Source organism: Chenopodium quinoa, unplaced genomic scaffold, assembly GCF_001683475.1.
Source record: "Chenopodium quinoa cultivar QQ74 unplaced genomic scaffold, ASM168347v1, whole genome shotgun sequence".
Classification (NCBI taxonomy): domain Eukaryota; kingdom Viridiplantae; phylum Streptophyta; class Magnoliopsida; order Caryophyllales; family Amaranthaceae; genus Chenopodium; species Chenopodium quinoa.
The window spans coordinates 1,680,863-1,700,128 of record NW_018745617.1 but is presented as its reverse complement, the minus strand read 5'-3'; the positions used below and the strand labels follow the sequence as shown (position 1 = coordinate 1,700,128).

Here is a 19,266-nt window from a genome sequence, read left to right as displayed (position 1 = left end):
CTTTGCTGGCAATTCTGCAATCTGATTCGGTGATTCCTTCAATTCTAATTAATGCCAATGGACAAAATGCTTTTGTTTTGTATATTAAAATTAGAGTAATAGCAAGATTTTGCACCCATTAGCTATTACTCTAATTTTTTGAATTAAAAAAAAAAAAAAAAAAACAAAAAACAAAAAAAAAAAAAAAAGAAAGAAAGAGTAATAGCTAATGGGTGCAAAAACTTGCTGTATCCACAATATTTTTCAAGCGGCCCTTATCAATTATCATACTGAGTAATTTCTCAAAGCCTCTAAAGGCTCTAACCACCCAAGAAAATAAGAATACTAGTCTAATACGAAAATAAGAAAATAATTCTATAGATATTCGTCTTCATTTCTTCAAAAGGTCCCAACTATCGATTAACACATGGTAATTTCAACTTTAGGGGTCCTTACAACAATCTCTAGCTTACTATGACCTAGTAAACCACCAATTGAAATTGTTACGTGTTGAATATTTAGTGGTCTTTTATCCTAAATGTTATTGTTTAAGGTGACGAAAATAAGGTCTAAAAGAGTAAGTGGACGGATTGTTTAGAGTGGTGGAGGATTAATTTTATTAGCTACGCCTATCACAAACAAGACACATGGCATTGTTAATTGGTTAATAATATGTTAGTGGCTGTTTTGAAAAGAACCCTCTAAAATTAGGATTGCCCTGTGCTAAACTGCTAATTGATAGTTGAGACTTTTTAAAGATCAGCCATAGTTGAGATTGTAAATGTCAATTTTTCCTATATTTTTTGGCATTAAGTTTTGCAGCTTGGACGAAGCTCTGATTGTAACTATTAATGTCATATTGACATATTGTAGTAGTTTTTAAACATATTTTTTTTTTTTTTGAAAGAAGTTTTTAAACATATTGATGAACAAGTAAATCATTATTTCAATTTTTTTTCCTAATTATTAAAACCAATTCCATCATCTATTTTAGGACCTTCATTGCCATACCATCTTCCAAACAGCAAAGCTAAATTTAAGTAAGAAACCTACACCAAAATAGTATGTTAATGACTCAAGACCTTCTAAGTCGTCAATAGGACTTCTCATAGGAGCAACCTCCCTAGTCTGTTCAAATCAAGCATCGAAATTCTTCTTTTCATCCTTTGGTGTTTACAATTCAACCTAATAAGTTCGCATATGCAATCTTATCAAAGCTAAGACATTATACGAGGACTGAGAAAGCACATTCTATGATGGGTAGACCAACACCATCTCTCCAATTACCATTAAATTATGTCATTTAACCTTGATGCAGATCCAAAAGAACACAGACCATCTGATTTTGACAGTAGACTTTATGGTTGTTACCAGTTGTTCAAGTGTGAGCTACTGGAGGCAGCCAGATCATCCATATAGTATGACAGTACAGGAACTCCATAAAAAGGGGGGCGGAGGAATCATCTAGCACCGGTTGAGATACAACACAAAGCAATAACTATACATTTACTTCAACTCAATATACAGTACGTTTACAGGTTAATAGAGCAGTGGTTTACAAACAAAAGCCTCAATATCGACAGCTCTCTGGAAAACTTTGGGAAGCAGGCGGGGCACCCAGCTAGTGTGTACAAAGAATGGTATAAATCATTGAAACTAACCTACATTATGATCTAAAGACTACCTAATTAACATGTACAAAAGGATGGCTTCACTACAAAACATAAGGAAGCCATCAATAATTTTGATAGCTACTGATAAATTGATGAACTAAGCAGCTCATAGACGATTGGTAGGATCAGTATTTGGAGATTCTGGATGCAAAGAGGAATCTCGTGGAAGCGTTGAGTAATCAGAGTCAAAAAGTGGTTTTAACTGCCTCTCAACCTCTTGACTTAAGAGATTAAACTCTTCATGAATCATGGATACAGCAGACTTGCAAGATTCCTCATCCCTAAATGCTAGAGTCCATCTTCCATCAACCAAAGTCCGTGCCTTTGCTTTTCCTAATGCAGCAGTTTTTGAAGGATTCAGGGACTGTAATGTTGGTGGACGAATCCTCAGGTGTAGCCATCTAGGGTGCTTGTCATCTATTCGGGGCTGCAGCACAGAAAACCAAGGTGTAGGGATGGCACAAGAATATAATGTCGTTAATTAATGATTGCAATAAATATAACTTTACAGCACAGTTGATTTACAGTAATTGTTGTCATAAAGGCATTTAAGTTTAACACATACATTACAGGCAGCCAAAGGAGCCACAACACGAACAACTCCAACATTTTGTTTCAAGGGGAGTTCTTCTACGAGCACAATCCAGCCAGATGTTCCCATTGATACAGCTTGAAACCAAACATAACGTTCTTTACCTCTTTCGAATGCAATTCTACAAGGAATGGCATCAACTGTATGTAATAGCGAGAACTTTATTATTCTTTCTTAAGCTAAATTCTGAAAAGCCTCTTACTCATAAAAAACAATAGTGAGAGGATGAGACAAATAACCAAGACAGAACACTGACCAAGTTTTAACTCAACACCTTGCTTTGGGCCAACAGTGTCGAGACCCATGGCTCTGCCACGAGAGTTTTGAGGTATGTCAACTGGAGGAAAGATTGGTGCATAATCAGGCAATGGTATGCCTTGTGAGAAAACTTGAAGTTGATAAAGAAGTACAAATGCCTGCATTGGGAAGAATTTCAAAATTATTAAATCTATACTATCTTCATCCCGAGTGTGTGAAACTTGTGACGTAGTTGGCGGAAGCATTAGCATGTGCTACTTAGCTTTCCAGTAAGGGCTGTGCATGGGAACTATTTTTAGTTGGACCACAAACTGTTCAACTGTCTCCAAGACAGCTTAAACCAAGTTGCGATATTTATAAGAGCACACAAATGAATTACAGGCCATGAAAAAAAGGACACCATGGTGACACTGCAAAGCATTCATTGCATCTTACCTGTACCACCTCATACATTCTCTCTCCAGCCGCCAAAGATTCACTTGAGATGACACCTACAAAAGATGAATATTTTAGTCATCTTTCTGTAGAAGACACATGTTACTTATGTAACAAAGACAAATACAATTCACAAGTTTCATTATACAACCTCCTGAAGAAGACGGCAAAAGCATGCACCTCAACTCATTCCTGGGGGATGAGGATTCTGTCACTACAAGAGCACGAAATCAGATAACAAGACCACAAAAACACATAAATGTACAGTCAGCAGGTGCTGATAAGTTAGATACCTTTTTTGCACTTTCTCCACTCATCACAAAGAACTGAGATAAGTAAATCAGCCCATGTTCCTCTTGCCTCCAAGAGGATATTGCTTGAGCTTTTAACAAAAGATTCCTGCCCATGCAACATCCATAATGTCATTAAAAGTGAACAATACATTCAAAACTGGGAATACCCCTGCATGGGTGGTCCCCCTGTCATCTTCTCATTAGTCTTTAGTACATACAATAATTTAACAGAACTCGAATAAAAGGATGAAGAGCTTAACTAACATAAATATATATTTACTATTACGCAGTGAATTGATGGATAGCTCAAGATATTAGCAGTCAAATGTTTGTAAATTTTGACTTAAAAAGTCAAGAGAGACATTGGGATGCACTACAATAAAGGACTTGTACACTGGGTCAGTTTCAGACATCATTTACAGACAATGTTACAAAAGGGTGACTATTATAAGCCACAATAATCATAGATAAATAAATATAATAAAATATAATCAACACAAGACGTGTCATTCAAGGAGTCGAATCGTGCAAATTTGTGCAGCTAAAGGAAGTCACAATAGCTACACTTCAACCTTGAAATTGTCGTTTCTTTTAACTTCCATAAGATCTAGTTTTTCTCAACTGAACAATGATGTGGAGTTTTACAGTATGAGATTATGAGCTACTTTTACACTTATTGTTGAGGACATTGCAGTGGAATTTTGAATTTTTATTCAGCTGTCACCGTAAGTTAGGTCAGTATTCAGGATATCCAGCAAGATTATAAATGATTGAATTCCTGAAAACATATATTTTGAGGTTTAGGTAGCTTCCATACTCCTTGATATCTACTAACAAGAGATGCTAATGTTGTCGATTTACAAGGTAACTATGCATTGCACTGGCATATATTTGTTGATAACAAATAAAACTTGTGGCAAATTGGCAATTACTAAATACTCTTTCTTGGTAGGAGAGAGTTCTTAGTTTCTTACTCTGAGCAGCTTAAGATGTTGCAAATTAAATTCTGCCTCACTATAAGGGAGCAATTGCCTCAAAAGCCAACCACCATGCCACAAGGTCCCGGCAGAGATATCTGACCGGCAGAAAAGGTTAACCAATGCATCAAGCACCTGAAACAAAAAACTTACCATTAAATTTGTAAACCATGATAAATGGGCAAAAGGCGCATGGACAGGCAAGCAAAGACCAAAGCTGTCCTCACTCCCCATAGCGTGGGCGGTTTGAAATTTGAAGCAATAAAAACTCATGCAAACATATACAATCACAAGACAACCAGCTAAAAGCTTAATATTAATACACAAAACCACCTCCAAGATGACTAGCACTACCTCCATTATTCTATCCACCCACTTTCCATGTTAGTGGTTTTTTTTTTGTTTGGCTCTACCTCTTTTACCTTCAATATGATAACACCTTTTACCATCTTATCCATTTACCCCACAATTAATCCACCTTTTCCTTACAAGCCAACTTTCTACTTCCTATCTCTTACTTTATCCACCATTTTCTTACACACTCTCATCTTTTTCTCACTTTCTTTCTTCAAGCTGAATATAGGAGTATTACTATCATCAGGAAGGAAATTTGAAGACTATAGAATAGCTCCAACACTAGGAAATTTTGATCAGTGCTAAGCCAAACCCAGCACTCCCTTAGACATTGATTCATCCTGGAGCATCTGAAAACCTTACAAATAAGCTGTCTGGTTCTCAAACTGGGACAATGAAAACATATCCAAGAGCATGCCATATATAAAATCTTTCACATGGAGAGCAATCATCATCGCTTTGGAAACTAACTGGCGAGCGTCTTCATCATTGTCGGACACTGAATTTTGTACAAATTGTGTACACCTCTGATTTCTCCACTAACTTGAAAGAGCTCTCCAATTCTCTTCAGTAATATTATTACAGAGCTGCAAAAGAAATTTTACTCACATGCCACTTCCGAATAGCCTTTCCTCCAATATCTGACATTCAACCATTAGCACTAACAATTGGTGATGCATAAACTTCGGGACTAGCACGTTAATCAAAACAATCATGCAGATAAAATTACTGCAAAAAAAATTGTCCTAAGCATTATGGACCAGGAACTTCAAGATCATACAATACAGCACTTCACTTGTACCAAAGGCAGATATTAAATTAAAAAACAAGAGCCTTTGAATCGCACTATCTACTGTCTCAAATAAACAATAGCTTGATTTGTTCGAGAGTTATATCAGCATGTCAGGAAAACTCCACATAAATGTCCCAATCTATTAAGTCTTCTTCGTACATACTTGATTTGTTCAGGAGTTACACCAATAAGCCCTTTGCTCCTTTACAAATCTCACCTGCCTCAACAAACTTCCCTTCAAAATTCCCTTATGGAGAGAGAGAGAGAGAGAGAGAGAGAGAGAGAGAGAGAGAGAGAGAGAGAGAGAGAGAGAGAGAGAGAGAGAGAGGGAGAGAGGGGGGGGGGGGGAGTTGACAAAAGAAACTTTAATGTAGATTTAAACATTAAAGACTTCAATAGATTGAATCCAGCCAATACCTGAGATCTGCATGAGCGCGGGCTTGATCTAGGTTCAAAGGAAGTAGAAACCCCATATTCCTGCATATATATGCAGATCCAAGGGGAAAAGAGCATAGTTAAGATGGATAAACTTTGTGCAGTTACATTCATAGCTACACAGCACACATAGAAAATTGAGAAATGATGCTACAGATGTGGTCTAAGTCATCAAAGTAAAAATAATTCATGCACGAACTTGTAAAATAGTAAGTAATAAAAACTGCCCTTGAGCAGAAAAACTATTTGCCTGGTTATAATCATGAAATTCTTGTTCAATAAAAACTGAGATGATAAAACAAGAGGTGGAAATTGGTAATTTTAATTTCTCGCCAAATAACAGGCTAACAGCTTTTGAACAGTGCTCAAGATCATCACCCCAGCTCCAATGCCTCAAATGATGTACATGCCTAAGCAAGGTATAAGGAAGACACATGTTCACAGCCTTCCCTCTGCAATACAGAGAGCCGAGAGCTATGTTATTTGGACTTGGGTACCCATGTCCGATATGGATACGTGTCCAAGTGTCGGACTCAGCTATTTTTTTGAAAATTTTTAATGATTTTGAACTAAAATGAAGTGTCCAAGTGTCCCACCCATGTCCGAGTGTCAAGGATTCGACACGGGTACGTGAGGTGAAATGAAGAGTTCGAGTAACATAGGCCGAGAGAGGATATTCCTTCAAACCCCTGATGGTAAATTGACAATACTTCGCACACATCCAGAAATTTTACAGAAGACAATATGCACAAGATATTAATTATGTCACTGTAAGGTAATCCATTATAACCTAAACCTTAAATGTTGTCAGTGATGTCCCTTTCAGCTATATTGGTAATGATATAAATAACCTCTCTTGGATCTTCATTCTATTACATTAAAAATATAAAAATAAGCACAAAGTCTTATACTACGTATATGGCTAGCCACATGATAGGGCTCCTTCACATGTAAGATAGTTAATTAAAAAATAGGGGGTCACGGATCTAATGGTAACAAGCAAATAGGGTTACCTTGAGGGTTACTTAAATGAGAAAAAAGGATTACTCTTTTACTTAAATGGAATCATTTTTTGATTTTTTTTTTTTATTTTTAAAAAAAGTTACTCGAATGAACAAATGGGGTTTTTTGTTTCTAGACTAAGGGTTTGTTCTGATTGACTAAAGTGGTTGAACAGAACTTATTGGAACTTTTGAATATTTTATGAGAGAATGTAATTGAGATAAGAACTGAACTGATTAGAGCTGAACTGAACTGATTGTAATAAGCGAAAGAGAACAGACCCTAAGGCCTTGTTTAGTTCACCTTATTTTTGCTCTCTGGCATTAAGGCTCCTCTTAAGATTATTCGAAGTTGATGGCTGAGACTTACCAACGTCTATGATTATAGGGACCTGGTTATTGGGCGGGTCGGGTCAGGGTCAGTTGCAGGCCGGGTCAAAGAGGATCAAATTTTATAGGGTCAATATTGGGTCGGACCAATGCGGGTCGCGGGTCGATAATGGACGGGCCTATAAAATATCAATTAAAAAAAATATTGGATAAAGCCATTATTAAGTATATATGAATATTAATTCATCTATGTAATAATTTTTACATTATCTATTTTCTTTATTAATTTGGAAAAACATTTTGGCCCTATATTGACCATGTCCAATAAGGGCCCTGTGCATTAAAGGCCCTGACCCTATTATCATTGGGCTACCCTACCCAATAACCACCTCTAATTATAGCCTATGGGAAGGGGTGAACATGATACTAGTAACAACATAAAATATCATCTCCGGAATCATGTTGCAAAAGTTTATACCCAGGTTGAGCTTTTATTACTACTGACATCACTCACCTAATATGTATTATTTCACCATGTGTATAGAGTTCCAGAGGTCAACTACAATTTGGAGATATATTACAGATTAGATCCACTCAAAATGCCCAGTATTTATGTCTCACTTTCCTTAACTGGCCTGGGTATTTGAAGGTGAAATGGGTAGTCAAAGTAAAATAAAACAAAAAAACAACTAAATTCCAGAATCACAAACAGATTGATAATGTCTCAAGAAAAATCTCATACCTTCCCAAACATATAAATCAAACCTAGCAAAAAGAACTTCACCTCAACACTTAAACGGGACCCTTTCTTTCCTTATTTTTTATCTTTATAACTATAGCTGTTAAGCATACACTCCAAGGTTTGGGCTATAGAAAGCCTAGAATAATACCCTTTTTTTTTTTCTTGTTACAAGCCAACTTCTTTCATATACATAAACAGCTTCTTCCAGTTCCATCCTTATCATTAAACATCACTACATCAATAGTTCAAGATAAACAGCTTTGATTTGCCTCTATTTCAAAAATGATACATGTGCCTACACCATCAGTCTGCCACATATAAATTTTGCATCCAAGTTTCTCAGTGAATGTTTTTTATCAATTAAGACTAGCACAATATACTTCCAGTTTCATCCTTCTCATTAATATCACTTTACTGTTTTCCCAGTTTGTTGTGGGGTTACTGCAGACAAGTAGAATATGCAAGTCCTCAAGAAGCCTTTGTCGTGAAGAATAAATCCAGACCAATCATTTGAATATGTCTAGGACCCATGCAATATCCTGTTGGATATTTCTAAATACACTAGTCAAACTCATCTGAACTTGAATATCCAAAATTAGAAGATTTAGAACTACTAAGAGGTGAAGCCTGAGACCTCTTATCTATGATACTTAAGACTTCTCAAAGCACACATTTTTTTCTGAAAGGTGTTAACAAAGCTTCACTATAAAAATGTTATTTGACTTATTGTAGTTAGAAAAAGAAGGATAAAAAAGGTTAGCTTGCTGGTGACTGGTGTGTGCATTATGGTCTTGCTGGCAATTAGATGATGCACTTGGAACAAAGGAGATGTACAAATTCTTATAGCATAGCTTTGCCCTTGTAAAGGTTTCAAATATATATTATGAAGGTTAGCTGAAATCGAGTATTGTTGGCCTCTGTACAATATTTGATGTCCCTTGAATATGTAAAAAGTGGTTTAAAATGACTTAAGAGAGCATGAGATTCATCTCCTTAGCCCTCTTGGAGTCAAGCCTGATGACCCACTTGGATAATATTATCATTTGTAAGGTTCATTACTCATAGGCAGTACTCTGCCCAAAACCACTAAAAAGCACAATCCACCCACCCCCGGTCCTTTCCTTGCTTATAATACTTTTTATACATAAATCATCATAAGTAACTAGTAATAAATAAAGGAAAACATAGAAAGATTATGCACCTTGAGTTTTTGTAAGTAGCTATCCAGCTCACTAACAAAACCAAATCTTGTTGAGTTACTTCCTGAAGAGAAAAGTTGTTCTTCACCTGAGCTCTCGCCAACAAGAGCTTGCTGCAAAAGACAAGTCACTTATCATATATAAAGTTGTTAATTGCTTCAGTATAGAAAACAAAAGATGAATGGGGCTTGAAGCAAACAAACATATAATATTGTTCTCTTGCGGAGAGGAAAGTGTTCAAAGCTTGAAAATAGCATTGATTCCCAAAAATGTGGATTATGAACTAGTAACACATGTTTTCCAATGGTGGAATATGAAAGTTACTAAGATAGCTGTGAGAAGGAATGGTAATTTCTCTAGACCCATATACAGCCGCAGTTAGCTAAACAATTACTCATGCGCAATAATACATCTTTGACAAAGACAATCACAATTCTTGATTGATCAAATAAATTTGTTTAAGCATCAAAGATGGCTTCCTGAATAGAAGAAAAAGACTAGAGAATGCTTCATGATAAGCATTAAAAGAAATATGTTACTTTTTGCTCATCTCTATAATGGCTAATTGGCTACAACTATATCCTTTTGAGTTTTGCTAACACCCTTCATACTAAGCGAACCTCGTTTCCAGGATAAGCAGATGTATAAAATGATCTGGGCTTCATCTCAAATGCCTTCCTATCTTTATTTTAGAGATCTACTCAGAATTGGCAGTGGCATCAATACCACCAAGCAGGGACTTTGACTTTCAAAGTCTCAATACCTTAATTCTAGAGTAATGTTTTAAAGAAAAACGAACCACCTAGTTTGGTAAAACAAAATGCAGAACAACTTCTCATCAAATTTTCTTTATTTGCCTATCTTTTACCAAGGAAATCTGTAATGCTCAATCTTATAAAATCCTCACTTAAAATTGCTAAAATCTAGCATGTTTAAAAGTGTCTGCACCTAAAATTACATTAATGAAACATTCCCTAACAACGGCTGCCACCATTATAGATCATAAACTTCATCAACCATCAAGCACTGAAAGATCCAGAAGCGCCACATATCTCAATCTCTGGATGACTTTCAAGTCCAGCTAGCACTTGTCTCATAGTCTCATGCAAAATTAGATTCCATAAGCTTATATTGTTGACCTTAAATTGTCATAAGATGCAGGTATATATTAATCAGTTACTCATGCAAAATTGGATTTCATGGTCTCTAGCTCTCGAAGTACCTCACAATCCCTGACTCCTCAAAATAGTTTATTTTCCGAAAAATCACAGCCTTGAAGAGCAGCTTAGACACGCCCTTCTTTCTTTCTTTCATTTTTTTTTTTTAATTTTTTTAATCGCTATACATATAATCTCCTTTTAAAAAGATCAAAAGCACAGCCAACCGTAAGATCAATGTGACCAGCGAGAAATTGGTTTTAAGACAAACTAAATTTAGGCCACAATAAGCTTATGATCTCAATAACCTCTAGGTCCTCCTTTGTACTGGGATCGATAAGAATAGATTGAAACAGTAACCAAAACACTTCTAAGCATAATCTCACCAACATTTCGCAGGACATACAAGTCAGGAAGGAACTAAGGATAGTAAGCTGGAAAAAAATGAAAGTATAAATATTAAACAAAATAAATAAATAAAGGAAAAGGCTATATGCAGCTAAAAGTGAAAAGAAACAACGGTAAATTAACATTTATTACACCGATGTACTCGTGAATTGTCATAAATTCCTAACTTAAATCTAAAAAAGGAAGTATATTAAATGCTTATATGCAGCCCTGAGGGCTGCATATATCATCACCCATAAATAAATGAAAAAATGCATGTATAATCATGCAAAAGTGCTGATAGTTTAATGAAGAGGCATACAAAGAGGTATATCTCCAAAGTAATAATTGACAACATTAAGAAACATAACACAAGAATCTTCCAGCTGCAAAACTTCCAATAGCTTTATGTTTGAAGCTCTCATATTCCATAAAGCATAATCTTAGTTGCTAGCATTTCTATTCCTTATCCACTCCACATTCTGCTCGAGAATAATGTCAGAATCTTGTGCTTCAACCTTTTTTCTTTTGGGAACACGATATTATGTATGGTAACCCATTTGGCTGTAGTACATTTCATTTTTCAAACAACCTTCACTTATTTGACATTCTATGAAATAACCCAAAATTTCAATAAAACACTTAGGTATGTACACCCTTGAAGGGACTGCCTAGTTATTGTGGTTCATATTGAAAAATAACCTACCATCTTCAACTCATTTTTTTTATCAGATTTGACTTCATATAAGGCTGCAAAAAAGTACAGCATCCACAACTCCCCCCCCCCCCCTCCAACCACACCCCCCAAAAAAATAATAAAAATAAAAAAAGGGAAAGAAAAATTGTAACTGCTTCTTTTTCTTTCAAGCCCTCAACCCAGCTTAAATTGTTATCCAACTTTCTCTCTTCATATAAGGATTATAAACATTATGACCATCAAGGGCTACCATTTAATAATATCAAACTTCATACCCAAGGACAAATCCTAAATATACTAAGCACCCTAACTTCCATACGCCAATACAGATCCAAAAAAAATTCAAAACAATTCAAAAAATTGGAGAAACCTAATACACTTTCCCATTCATATTTTTCATAATCCTTCATAAATAGCATGTGCAGTCCAATAAAAGTAATATAAGTTTAAAACCAAAAAACCTTTGCAAAGTGAGGACACACATGTTAACATAGTGAGCAAAAATAAGTATTTTCTAATAAGTAGAATATACATACCAGTAAGAGTTTCTTATGTTGCTTCCGTTTTGGAAGAATTCCAAAAGCATCTAGCATCGACTCCTCCAGTTCTAAAATTATCAGAAAGCTTTGGTAAGATATTAGCAAGAGAAATACTCCCCCTGTCCCATAATTAGAATAAACAATTGGAGGAATGTCACGTAAAGCATTTCTACATCGTTTTCAATTCTATTGCAAAGGAAGATTTACATTTTGTTGATTTATTATCTTGGTAAGGAAATGTCAGAAATTTAAGTGTTTAACCTCATACGCCTAATGGTTTGATGTACAACTCAAAACCTTCATTTGTAATTCTCTAAAACCAAATTGACAATAATTTCAGGTGAAAAATTTTAAGTAACTTCAACAAACTTGATGGGATAGCGTAGTATACAAGCCACCTAAAATCAAAGTTATTACCTTTGGTTTGCGACAACGTAGCAACTACACTTAATGATCCCAAAACTTGTACGTCGTTGCCTACATTAAGATAAGAAAGTACAGTCTCCCTGCATTCAAAATAATTCATTAATTCCAATATGAACTCCATATGATTATGATATAAGTATTTAAATAAACAAAATAATAATTTGTAAGTTTCTATAGTTACCTAGAAACAAGAGTCTAAGTCAAGCTTTCAGGAAGGGAAAGACCTTATAAACCAATGTTAAGGAAAATGAACTCATAACAGAAGCATGTAAAAAATCAAAACACCTTATACAATACTCCCTCTGTCCCCAAAAGAACGAACCTTTTGGGTTGATTTCGCGGGTATTAAGAAAGTTAAATAAAAAGTAAAAGAAAACGTATATTGGAAAGATAAATTTACACGGGGTTTGTAAAAAAAGTAGACAGAAAAAGTATTAAAAATCCATGAAAAAAACAAAATTTTATATGGGGAAGCTAGTTTTGCACAAATATTGTTGTAAATTGATGGGTATTTTCATGCAAATGGGTCGATCATTTTGGGACTAAAATTAGGCCAAAAGGGTCGAACTTTTGGGGACGAAGGGAGTACATAATGAAGCTGATCCTGGCTCCAACAATCGGAAATGAAAAAACAACAGCACAACGTAAGATGGCTTGGTTTACTATACAATTATACAGCTAAAAACTATTCCTGAACCCACAACAAAAAGTCAAAGAAAAAGTTAGAAAAATAACATGATAGCTTGGATTCTGATTTTACCTGAGAGACTGATTTGGATCACCACAACTATCTTGCAAGCTGACATCATCAGGAATAGAAAGTTTCAAATTTCCTTCATCCTCTGCTACATATCCATTACTACTTTGCGCACTTTCTTCGGTTTTTAGATGTTGAAGTTTGTAAGAGATTGCAGCACCATTCATTTTAGCTTCTGGAAGTGATACAAAGGCCCCTTGTGGACAAAAGAAGGCGGCAACAATGGTATTTGCCAAATCTTTGATTTTGACTATTCTCAAAATGCAACAAAGCAGATACAATGAAGTGACAGCTCCAATTCCTACGCCCTGGATGCAAAAGCTACAGAAGTCTTTACAACTAATACAAAAGAAGCACTGGTCATCACAGTCGCAACTACAAAAAATATCACCAACTCTCTTCCAATTTTCCTTTCAAGAAAATGCTGAAAATTCAAGTAAGCCACACCATATTGGAATATAGAATTGGCGATAAAACTGCGACAATCAAATAAGTGTGGAAAGGAATAAGGATAAATAGGACTAACAGGCAGTATTAAGTTTCGCACTTACAGCCTCAATCAGAGAAGGCAGCAACAGTGGCAATATCAAAAGCCGCAGCAAATTGTCTGTTATCAATTTGTCCACATCTGGAATCCCAGCTGAGATAACATCACTAAAATAATACAGATTGTCCTCAATTTCATCCGCAAAAGCGATGATGCTAGATGAAAAATCTTTGGATGTTTCCCTGTGTCAAACGGAGAAATAAAGTATGCTAAGTATAAGTTTGGCCTCTGTTTTTTCAATTGACATTGCAGTATGAGAGCTTACTGTGAAGCCTGAACAACCAGATCATTCAATCTGAGGCACTGCTTCTTGAAAAAAGCAACCAAATCGGTAAAATAATTGGCAAGAGTTCCACTGGCGACATATCTATTTACACTCTCATCCCCAACTACAAACCAAGAAAGAAGATGGAAATTTATAAAGGAAAGAAAAGAATGGTTAAAGTACTTATTTAAGGAATAGATAACAATAAAAAAAAATTAAAAAAAAAAGGGGGAACGTAACTGACCATGGTAAACATTAAGAGTTAATGCACGTATAGCAATACGTATCATACTCTCTTCATGGAAGGCATATTGAATGGCTTCAACATACAATGGGAACGATACCACCTCATCCTAGTTCAGGAAACAGGAGAAAACTAAGGAAAGAAATTCATAGAGAAAAGAGAATCTTCCATAAATATTAGACAGTCACTGAGTATGCAAATCTATCACCAGTTCGCTACAAAACAAAACTTGCGTCAATTAGCATTTTTAAATTTTATAAGAAAAACTCAATAGCATGATCAAGCCTCTCATACTTTCACTTCTTCACCCTTAAGGAAGTTTGGATCCTGGTCTTAGAAAGATGTTCATTAGCAATAAAATGATCAATGGGAATTAATATTAGAACAATACAACAGGATATATAAATCTATGCTCCCTCTCCAATTTGACAAATATTGAAAATGTCCAGTGATACACATTTTCCACAACATTACTTGGAATATTGAATACAAAATTCTGGAAATGCTAGGGGGGGAGGGGGGGGGGGGGGGGTTGCCTTACTTTAAGCCCATATAAGAAAAAGGGGAGAGAGATTAAGAGGAGGAGGAAAGAAAGAGAGTTAAAACTTCAAAGGTTGTGGTTATTTCCCAAAATACAAAAGTCTTGTATGAAACACCATCTACAATTTAAACACCCTAGTCTCGCCATCAACTCTTAAAACCATTAAGCATTAACCAAGAACTTTCTTTATAAACAGCTAATATAACTACTTTTTCCACACAGTTCCACTTTCATTATGAAGAGAGATAGACAGCAAGCTTTGATGACTATCCATCATCACAAGCAGTTTTGGTGAAAACCAGAAGAGCCATCCACATCAGACCCTGATATAGCATGACAGTAAATGACGTTCATAAAACAAATAGAAAATATTAAGATTACATTTTGTGTCTTCACAAGCAATGCTATTGTGCTCTTGTTCAGATGCCCACTTATTGCTCTGCACAAATCCCAAAAAGCAACTCATTATAGCCCATTGAAAATAAAGAATCAAGAACAAAAGAATTAATGAAAGGAGTACATCATTAGAAGAGAACAGACCTTAGAAAGGATATATAATATGATAACAGCTCTTCATTTCGAAAGTCAAAGGAATAAGTTATGAGATAATTAATGTGCTCATTGCTGAAGAGATAATCTATGAAATGACAAATATAGAAACTATCAGTTTACACACAGCAAACACAACCAGCAAATGAGGATAGGGCTAACTTTAGACAACTCACATATTGCATGCTCATTTTTCAAGTTTTGAATCATGATGCTCATAGTCTGAAGTAATTGGAGCGAAACAGTGACAGTTCTACTGATCTTCAGAATGCGTATAAACTCTCCCAACACTTGCTTCTCCATAAAAAAACTGCAAATGAATCAGATATGATAAAAATATCAGAAGCTAAAATTGCTAAAGAATCCTTTGCAAGAATTGCCTTAGTCACAGATTATTTTGGTTTTTTAAAAGCCGTCTTGTTTTATTTAAAAAGGGCAATATAAAGCCTACGTATAAGTAGTTAGGTCTCCAGGAAATTATAAAATTCACATTAGTCAGTTCTCTTCGACATGGTGACATGGGCAATCACTATAAGATGGCATAAGTAGTCATTGAAATAGATAAATTCAAAACCCAAGATTTACCCTTGTGGAGACTTGCTTGGTCAAATATAATCCACCCAGGATAAACCAGGAGATTCCAGGCAGGAAATATAAATGGGTGATGTTTCCAGTGATAAAAAAAAAATGCAATAGCTTGCATATAGTAATTATACATTTTTTGAAAGAAAACTTTCTTCGCCATCCTTGGTAAGTTATTTCAGAAGACATGTACATGTTAATGCTGAGTGATAAGATTTGTAAAAATATTAATAAAGTTTATTTAGACTGAGAACATCAATAGGATGCCCATAAGATGCACACTACAGTTGCTCTCTTTAAAAAGCATAGTCTTTGTATTATTAACGATGGATGATAAATTAATACAAATTACTCTAAATATAATATTGGAATTTTGTTTTCAAGTGTACTTTAGGTGATGATTACAACACTAGAAACAGTTTACATAAAAAAATTGCTATTATTTGCAAGAAGGAAATTTTAAACCCTAGACTTTAACACAAACATTGCAGCAAGTACAGACAAGGAACAACAAGCTATAATTTGGACCAAAAGATAGTCAAATCCCCGGTGATCTAAGATTGGAAGAAATTACAAGGCCCCTAATGACATCAGTCCAGCCAACAAGCAACATAGCAGACCAATATTCATCTCTCCAAACTCATCAGAATCTACTTACTCCAAATTCTGTTAACTATTGCCAAAGATTGGTGCATCTAAGTTTCACAATTCCTTACCACATAGACACACATACAACAAGAGATGCATTACAAAAGTTATTTATAAATATTTCTGAACTAATATGCTTACTCGAAGAAGGTTGAGTCATGCTGGTCTCCATATGTTACCAATTCCGCAATTGATCTCAGTGCCTCAATAACAAAATCCTTCATAAAATATACACTATATTCATAAATTAACCACAAAAGTCGGCTGCTTAAAAGTGAACAGAACATAAGATTCAGCTGACCTTATTAACTTCATTGACGATTTGAATCTTTTGCAACTGTTCGGTTAGATATCTGCAGTTAAGGAGAAAAATCAACAGGTAAACATCAACGGAAAATTAGATCATACTCGCTTGACCAAATTGGCAACTTGGACAAACAGCCTAACACCACTAACTCTCTCAGGAAACCATTGCAGAGTAACCAAGTCACTTTCTATATACATGGGAAAAAAAAATCATTAAACTAAAAAAAATAAAAATCAAAAGAACTCCCAACACATTACCACATAGTAACTTTTCTATTCTATCAAAATTATGGACGTTTTATAGAACATATGCAGGTAGTAAACGGACTTAGTTATTGGACAATCTTACTGATGCAAAGTCAATATGAATCAAATGTACACAGAAATGGGTGGTAAATGTGTACATAGGTCATGTAGTCATATAGCTTACAAGATAAGATAAGCAAATTAATAAGCAACAGATATAACTTAAAATGATTGTTTGCACACAGGTGATGAAGTGACCTCAGTATCTCACTCTTAGGACTATAACCAATTCTATTAATCAACCATGACATCATTATAAGCAGGATCAACTGTAATCTGTCCTGGGATAATAGAAATACATATTGATGAAGGTGATACTCAAAAACCAATTATTTGAACTTTAGTCCCTTCACTTGGACATTTTTAAAAGCCCAATTACATATCAATACTATATTAAAGAAGGCAAATTCTTCTAGATACTTAAAAATAAATTGGAGTAGTAGTATCCAAAGTGTCAGAATATCTCCATATGCTCTAATGATCAATCAGCCACTCAACTCTATGATCAATCAGCCACTCAACTCTATTACACATTACATTTTCATCTCTCCACATGTAATGTTTTTTCCGGTCGGGATAAAAATAATCGACAAAAACTTAATGTACCCACAATAATAAAAGCATAGAATGAACTCAAACTTCTTCATCAAAATTACTCCCTCTATTAAAAATTGATATCAAATCATCTTAATCCCTCATACAAAGTGAACTTAACATGATTCACAGCAATATTGTTGTGTCGATAGATACTTTCCCATCAGTCCATTTAAGCAGTGCATTAATGAAATCCAATAGTAATGCATACAATCATACTATGAAAAATGGAATATAATTACTTGCTCTGATATACATTAGTAGTAAATGAAACTATTAATTGTAAACAGAAACCAGTTGATTCATAGTTTCTATTTGTGATCCCCACTATAAGACTTAGGATTAAAAAAACCCGCCCGCCCACACCAGCAAGAAGTTCGGTTTCGCGGTCCTCTACTCCCAGGAACACCAACAAATAGAGAAATAGGCATAAGGTAGCAAAAACCCAGCAACAATAAATCTCATTTTTTTTTTCTTTTTCTTTTTTTTTAGCGGCCACATTTCGCAATTTGCACATCCTAATCCCTCAATTAAACACTAAATCAACTAAGTCAAATCAGAATAATTCGAAAACTATAAACAATCACTTAAAACTCAACTAAAGCACCAATTGAGTAAACTAGAAATTCAAAATCAGCTAACAAAAATTCATTCATAATTTAATTTAATTAATAACAATAATTGCAACATTATTTGATCAAAATGAACTTAAGATTGAGAACAAAGCAAACAAACCTGAGTTCCTCTAAAGAGAATCGATTTCGGGATCTCCAAAAGGAAAACCACATCATTAAACAATCAAGCCTTCAAAATTAACATCCTCAGCGATCATAAACTCAGCAAATTTCAAGCGAGTCGGATTAATTCCACATGAAACAGCAATCAATCGATCAATCACAGTGTTAATTGTGATTCTAATTAAGATAATTATGATGAATGTAAATTTGAAATTCCGGAATTAAACGAGAAAGATTAGGGTTTAGAATTGGGGGAATTGAAGAGGAGAGAGAAAAAAGGGGTAAAACGGCGATGATCGGTGGTAGGGAAAAAGCGTGAAGATTGTGTCGCCGGTAAGAAAGAAGCACGAAAGAGTGATATTTGATTGTTTTTGGTGTCGACAAATTGTTTACTCCCTTTTATTTGTCTCCTTGCCTGTGTCAATTCTAAGTTTCAGATATCTATTTTTTTTTTAAGAAAAAATTGTCAAATATAATACGAATACAAATTTTTAACGGTCCGCTAAAAATAATTCGATATTTTAATTATTTTTAAATAATACAAATTTTAAATTATATCCACTGTAAACAAGTTATTTTATTTGTAAAAAAAAAACAAGTTATTTTATTTTATTCAAAATCAACTCCAAAAATTTAAATTACGATTATTCTTTTTAAAACAAAACTTTTATTTTAAACTTTTTTTTAACCTTTAATTAAATAATAGTCAAATATTAGCTCATATATTTTATTTCTTTTAAATATATATATTTTTTAATAAAAATATAGTATAAAAACCGCAAATCGCATTAAAGTGCGGTTTGGTCTAAATATTTTTGGAAACCGCACTAAACCGCAAACAGCGATTTGGTCATTTTCAAAAACCACACCGCAATTTTCAAACCGCAAAATTGCAGTGTGTTTGCGGTTTGGTAAGGTCTAAA

The 19,266-nt window shown here is 34.7% G+C and overlaps 1 protein-coding gene across 3 annotated transcripts; it reads right to left on the bottom strand.

Annotated features, from left to right (window-relative positions):
* Positions 1-1,453: 1,453 nt before the first annotated feature.
* LOC110716691 (protein CLEC16A homolog) lies at positions 1,454-18,845 on the bottom strand. 3 transcript variants are annotated; one of them, XM_021895334.1, is made up of 21 exons: positions 18,342-18,841; positions 16,702-16,753; positions 16,542-16,618; positions 15,347-15,480; positions 15,162-15,258; positions 15,003-15,060; positions 14,081-14,189; positions 13,837-13,960; positions 13,576-13,753; positions 13,028-13,332; positions 12,259-12,347; positions 11,839-11,909; positions 9,064-9,174; positions 5,772-5,831; positions 4,205-4,342; positions 3,231-3,336; positions 3,089-3,151; positions 2,938-2,993; positions 2,501-2,660; positions 2,218-2,384; positions 1,454-2,079 (listed from the first exon to the last, which is right to left on the bottom strand). In XM_021895334.1, exons 1-21 carry the CDS (start codon positions 18,395-18,397, stop codon positions 1,759-1,761), a joined length of 2,532 nt encoding a protein of 843 aa, XP_021751026.1. In that variant the 5' UTR covers positions 18,398-18,841; the 3' UTR covers positions 1,454-1,758. The 3 variants fall into 3 exon arrangements, 2 of the variants coding, with proteins under 2 accessions (XP_021751026.1, XP_021751027.1); XM_021895335.1 differs by having other exon boundaries at positions 3,089-3,145; XR_002510557.1 differs by having other exon boundaries at positions 1,943-2,079; positions 2,218-2,365; positions 18,342-18,845.
* Between the last annotated feature and the right edge of the window lie 421 nt (positions 18,846-19,266).

What these genes read in the sequence shown, in the direction of transcription:
- LOC110716691 (XM_021895334.1), bottom strand. Translation starts at nt 18,397, where the DNA reads ATGATGTGGTTTTCCTTTTGGAGATCCCGAAATCGATTCTCTTTAGAG. An exon ending in TGCTTGTGAAGACACAAAAT is followed by an intron (nt 14,190 to 15,002) that starts GTAATCTTAATA and finishes TTCCTGAACTAG; the next exon opens with GATGAGGTGGTATCGTTCCC. An exon ending in GTGGAGAAAGTGCAAAAAAG is followed by an intron (nt 3,152 to 3,230) that starts GTATCTAACTTA and finishes GTGCTCTTGTAG; the next exon opens with TGACAGAATCCTCATCCCCC.